This window comes from Callionymus lyra, chromosome 1 (assembly GCF_982586985.1).
Source record: "Callionymus lyra chromosome 1, fCalLyr1.hap1.1, whole genome shotgun sequence".
In the NCBI taxonomy this organism is placed as follows: Eukaryota; Metazoa; Chordata; class Actinopteri; order Syngnathiformes; family Callionymidae; genus Callionymus; species Callionymus lyra.
This window is the reverse complement of record NC_141818.1, coordinates 28,013,278-28,019,398: the sequence shown is the minus strand read 5'-3', so window position 1 is coordinate 28,019,398 and position 6,121 is coordinate 28,013,278. Positions and strand designations below refer to the sequence as shown.

The 6,121-nt window shown below is 40.3% G+C and overlaps 1 protein-coding gene across 1 annotated transcript; it reads left to right on the top strand.

The window, feature by feature from the left end:
• Nucleotides 1-2,398: 2,398 nt before the first annotated feature.
• dand5 (DAN domain family, member 5) lies at nucleotides 2,399-3,211 on the top strand. Its single transcript, XM_087804468.1, has 2 exons — nucleotides 2,399-2,863; nucleotides 2,942-3,211. The coding sequence occupies exons 1-2, from the start codon at nucleotides 2,399-2,401 to the stop codon at nucleotides 3,209-3,211; spliced, it is 735 nt and encodes a 244-aa protein (XP_087660594.1).
• The last annotated feature ends 2,910 nt before the right edge of the window (nucleotides 3,212-6,121 follow it).

Sequence of the window (6,121 nt, the reverse complement as noted above, 5' to 3'; positions counted from 1 at the left end):
CATTCTTGAAGCTATTGTTGCTTCCTGTTTAAGATTCTTTATTTAAAATTAACTTTATATCACGAAAGAAAGTAAAGGCCTACTGTATTTTTTTTTCAACTGAGCAATTATCTTCTCCTCAGAGGATCAAAGACCTTATCCAAACTTAAGGAGTCAGAATTAGCAATAGAAAAAATCGGATTCACATAGGCACATATGTTTAAACTATAACATGTGAAAATATATTTACTCATCAACTTTTCGATTTAATATATAAATGAACTTTTTTTAAAAATTCAAGCAAGGCTTCAACTTTTTGTTTAACTTGTTCTTTAATAGTAAGTAAGTAAGTAAGTAATTTTTATTTATATAGCGCTTTTCCAGACCAGGGTCACAAAGCGCTTAAAAAATCAAAACAATATTCAATAAAGTATATATTTTAAAGATCAAGATAAAACTGATAACACAACAGGAGTTCCAGAAAATCAAGGAAAAGCCTGAACAAATAGAAACGTCTTAAGATGTTTCTTAAAGGAGTCAGTAGACTCCATCAAGCGCAAAGAGAGAGGAAGATCGTTCCAAAGCTTAGGAGCAACAGCCTGAAAAGATTTGTCTCCTCTGGTCCTGAACCGTGTGCGAGGAACCATAAGTAGATTCTGATCCACAGACCTCAGAGCCCGAGCTGGGGTGTAAGGCTGGATCAGATCAGTGATGTAAGGAGGAGCCTGACCATGAATAGCTCTGAAAGTAAGAACCAGAATTTTAAAGTTGATCCTGAAAGAAACTGGAAGCCAGTGAAGAGTTTTAAGGATCGGAGAAATGTGAGTTCTTCTACTTGAGCGGGTTAGAATTCTCGCTGCAGAGTTCTGAATCAACTGCAGGCGAGACAGCTCCTTCTTGTTAAGACATGAAAACAAACTGTTACAATAGTCCAGATGAGAAGAAACAAACGCATGGATTACAAGCTCCAGATCATGTTCCGACAACATTTTCCTAAGTTTAGAGATTTTTCTCAGTTGAAGGAAACAGTTTCTGGTCAGTTTTCTGCAGTGCTACACATTTGGTGTGATAGTGTGTAACCTTACAGTGTAGAGTTACTGATGTAAGTCAACATTTAAGTTTTTGAATGTTCTTCAATGAATCTCTCCCCATATCTCACGTTAAAAAATATGTAACCATATAATTTATTTGTCGTCCATGCCCTCTAGTGGTTGTACTTCTTCATAGCACAGTGATGCAATCAACTCTGAGAGGTTGTGTTATTGTGAAACGTCTCGCTCTGGTCTGGGAACAGACAGGGCCAGTAAAGGAAGAGCAATGCAGTTTACACCCAGGCCTCTATGAGAAAGTGATATAAACGCTCCACAACTTTAATGGGCGGGTTACAAACAATGAGTGATCTGGTCACGGCCGAACAAGCTCCCTGAAGTCTGATGATGCTATGATCACCGGTTACACTCTAGAGCTGTTGGTGGGAATTGAGACATAAAGACATGACTGCTTTATTGCTTTAGATGTTTTGGAATGTAGTCCCGTCTATTCCCAATTATCTCACCTACTATTTTACTGTTGAACCATTGAGGTTCAGAGTAATTTGATATTTGACTCATACACACACACACACACACACACACACACACACACACACCCCCCCCCACACACACACACACACACACACACACACACACACACACACACACAGCCACACACTCCCACATTTATTGACATCTGTATGTTTTTGTTTATTAAAGAAATGTTTTTTCAAAATCTTGTCCCAATAAAAGTGCATATATTCCTTAAAAAGGTGTTCATTTATCTTATGTCTTAATTTTTTTTTGTAAAATATATATTTTAACATAAAGTTATTGTGGCACTTTTATCATCATTCATTGTCATGTATATAGTACAGGCCAAAGTTTGAACACACCTAACAGGCTCATTCAAAGTAACAATAAAAGTTTAAAAAAAAACTAACAAGACACACATGTCAAATGAAAACCATGAGAAGAAAAAGGACACAACTATAAGACATGTTTTCAGTTATTTTAAATGTGTTTGTTGAGTACATAATTCCACATGTATTATTTCATCATGAAAGGGTGTGTGTGTATATATATATATGTGTGTGTGTATTTTAACTTATATGCCTTTGCAAGTGTTGCTGTGCTGTAATATCAATACTTATAATTTATATTAGCATGCTGTCTGTCTGGCACCTGAATGTGTAGCTTTGGTGTGACTTCTGGTGTGGTGTGGGAATTGCGACACCTTCCTCACATTAAACTGCTAGGATGCGTCTGCGGGCTATATAAGTAGACTTTAGATGTGGCCTTGTGAGAGCACCGACAGCAAGGTCTTCTTTCTAGACCTTGAACCACAAAGTTTTTTCCAACTTGCTTTTTTTTTTTAGATTTTTAAAATGTCTCTCCTCTTCAATATCCTTTTTCTCTGTTTCTGGACTACATTTGCAACTTCCTTTTCTCTTGACAAATTCCTGAAAGGCTCAAGAAGGGAATTTGAGTCCTCAGCCAGTGGTCCAGTTGAGCCTCTGCACGGAGTGGTGAAGGTTGTGCAGCTGGACCCCAACAACACAGCCCACTCCAGGTTCTTTAGAAGACCAAGTTCCAAAAGAGCTTCATCTGTCGGCTCCAGGACGACCTTTCCGGCTTTTTTGTCTCGAGGCAGTCCCGGACCTGCCTTCAGAGGTTTGTCCCATCCTCTGCGGCACCTCCAACCCAAAGTTCACTCCGAGCCGGAGCTGAAGAAGAAGCAGGGCCTTCAGATGTGGCAGCGAGCAATTGATGAAGAAGATAAGATCAGCTCTTCTTTACCGGTCCAACTAAAAGACATGAAACAGACATGTGTGACTGTTCCCTTCACTCAGGTAATGCTGCTTTAAATGAAGAGTTGATTTTCTCTTATTTACTGAGCTTAATAATAATGTCATGTATCTTCCTCACAGCACGTGACAGCGCCCGGCTGTGACGCAGTGAGGGTGCACAACAATTTGTGCTTCGGCCAATGCAGTTCCCTCTTCGTCCCGGCTGAAGGCGAGTTTGTTTTGGGCGCCAACCGGCGAGCCCCTTGCTCTCGATGTGCCCCATACAAAGCTCACACCGTGTCCATTCCTCTGAAATGTGGCTCAGCCATTCGCTCCATGAAAGTGACGGTGGTGGATGGGTGTAAATGTGAGACGGGAAGAGTAGAAAACAAGATTACTGCACATTCTTAGAAGTCTTGTCAACTACTGTTGAAATGTCTGTTTTTTTAATCTGACCTGTCTGAATTTGTTGTTCAGAGTTACTGATTATCGACGAGATGACTGTGAGTCATGCACTTATCTTCAAGCAGTCCACACTGGACTAAATGTTGTTTGGATTGACCTAAACTTGACAAAGTGTATTTTAATATACTGCTAATAAATCTGCTCTTAACCCTTCTGGTCGGATTCACTCGTTGTCCTCCTCGTGATCACACTGTCACACATGGTGATGTGACCTTATGTCATAAAAATGACCTTAAAGTGAAATTTAGTTGTAAATCACTTAATTTTACAAACAAATAATAAACATAATGCGACTACTGGTAAATGTAAATATAATATAAATAGATTTTGATTCAGACAAGGTATGCAGAACACAAATAAAAAGAGGAAAATGAGAAAAATAATACCATAGAAAATATTAAACAAGTTATTTATAAAAAAAATGAACTAGTAATGAACAAAATTAAATAGGTTGCTGTATAATATTGATCAGTTCCATGTTTCTGTAAAGACATGTGGCCCAGGTGCTACTCATGGAAACCCCAAATGTTAGAATCTTGTTGAAGTGGTTAAATGTTTTTGTTTTTTATTCATCCCATTTGTTTTTATGCTGCGATTTTCATGTCTGGACTGACATTAAACACACACACACACGCACGCACACACACATACATACATACATACATACATATACATATACATTGTCTCCATGTTTTCCTTGTCCAGTTTGTATCCATCACTAAATTACATGATTATATGAAGCTCTTTCCTAAATTCACTGAAAATATGTGTCAGAAGTGTGTTTTTTTCCCCATCTACTCATGCATGTGACATTCAAGTATCAGGTCTATATTTTATTTATAAAAGCTCTTGTTTAGACTTGCAGCACAAAGCGTTTACATGTTAAAGCAGGGAACAAACTTTTAAGCAGGGGTACTTAGCTGTAAGCAAACAAAATACTTTTGAGCATGTAACCATGAATTATGTATAGGAAGCAGCTTCTCATGCCCAGTCTCCTTTTAGTGTGGTTGCTGGAATGTGAACATCATTCAGTACAAATGCACTTGAACCAGTGGGCATGTGTGCTTTTTTCTGTCAAGGCCCATAAAACCCATTATTCATTTATACTCTGGCACCTGGGCCTGGTAAAGTGAACTCATCCCACACATCGCAGAGTACATTCCCAAAGGAGCATAAAGAAGGAGGCTCTTTACGTTGCCTTGGCATGCCGTCAAAATGACTGCTTAGATGGCCATTTGCATTCACATGGGTGCTCTGAACAAGTGAAAGCCTTCATTTTACTCCTGGGGAGCATTGAAAAACTTCAGATACCATTAGCATTTCATTAACTTCTTTGCTTGATGATGGCCATATTTTTCAAAATTGTATGGGGTAAAGAAGTTGAACACCCCGTGGACTCTAAAGCAAATGAAACTTGAAAATTGTCTGTAGAATTTTGCCCAAATACGTCACCGCTTCGAGCACATTTGTTTACAGCTGACGATCTATCTGTGTGTCTATTGTTTCTGCATTTAGAGCTACTTAATCTCTTATCTACTCTCAGGAAGAGCCGATAAAAAAATTAAACATACACGGTGAATGGAAGGAGGAAGGGTTGGGGGGGTGGTTGTTGTTTGACCAAACAAGATGCACAAGAGAGTGGACCACTTAGCAAGACAGATGTCAGCCCTCTTCACATTGTGGGATCCGGCAGAGCACTCCTGCGTCATTAAGGATGGCCTGGTTCCCATGGCGAGGGAAAAGGAAGGAGCGAAAGGAGGAGGGCGCAGTGCCAAGTTGGGTGCCTCAGGGATCAGATCAGCGTCACGCGGTGCTAAGTGGCCTAGTTAGCGCTTTAAACCACACAATGAGCTGCCTGCTCCGTCTCTTTGCGTGTACGCCTTTTTACTGTTTGACATAGAAAAAAAGATGTTAGGTGCAAAAGCAAAGACGAGGCGGAAGTTCATTTATCGCCGTGTGTTGTGTAGATTTCGTTTACCTCATGTAATCGCGACCGCAGATCTAAATAAGAAGTCAATATCTGTCTATCGAAGAAAGAGCTGAGCCGAAAGGGTCGGTCTATTTATCAGTTCAACTCGGTTCCTGTAACTGGAAGAATAAGATAATGGTCATAATGCCGTAATACATCTTGACTGACCCATGATTTCTTTAGGTTGTCCTAGGAACACCTCACCTACTCCTGGAATAGCTGATGGAATTCTGTCAGGGTGGGAACATCCTCATCATCTCCGTAAATATTTCTCCAGATGAAGATATTCTCTGACTACACGTGGCACTGAACATGCGGCTTTGAAATAACTCTATTTCCACCAGTGCTTCAGGACCGTGCTGCTCAACAGTCATGTTAGCTTGAGCTGGTGAGCGGATCAGCCTCCATATGTTGGCACCAGCACGACCAGCAAACCACAGCCAAGTTCCTGTAGAAAAGCTTCAATAAAATCTGATATTTAATCAAAGTGACATATAGACCGTCACGCAAGCATCACTGTGTCACACACCAAAGTTAGACGGGTGCTAGCATACTTCGTCATATTGATACTGGGGATGATGCCCAGAAAGGGGTGTTAGCCTGGAGCAGCTGGTCGGAGCTGGCTCGTCACGCCGCCATTCTGCCTGGCGGCTGATCTGTGGCGAGGTTCTGAGGAGAACAGTGAATGGTGCAGACTGCTGATAGGACAGTGATTATCTTGATCACCGGCACTCAACTGGTTCTGTCTTTCTGATTAAAAAGGATTTTACAGGCCGACGAAATTCAAGAGGTCATTCTAGGATGAATATAGTGGTAGCTTTTGTTAAGGTCAGGGTGCACAAGCATGTCATGAACATCTTTAAATATCATTACATGAGATGTTTTAA

Bases quoted from the DNA above. Each gene is read 5' to 3' on its own strand.
- dand5 (XM_087804468.1), top strand. From the start codon at position 2,399: ATGTCTCTCCTCTTCAATATCCTTTTTCTCTGTTTCTGGACTACATTT. The intron at 2,864-2,941 runs GTAATGCTGCTT...TCTTCCTCACAG, and splicing joins TGACTGTTCCCTTCACTCAG to CACGTGACAGCGCCCGGCTG.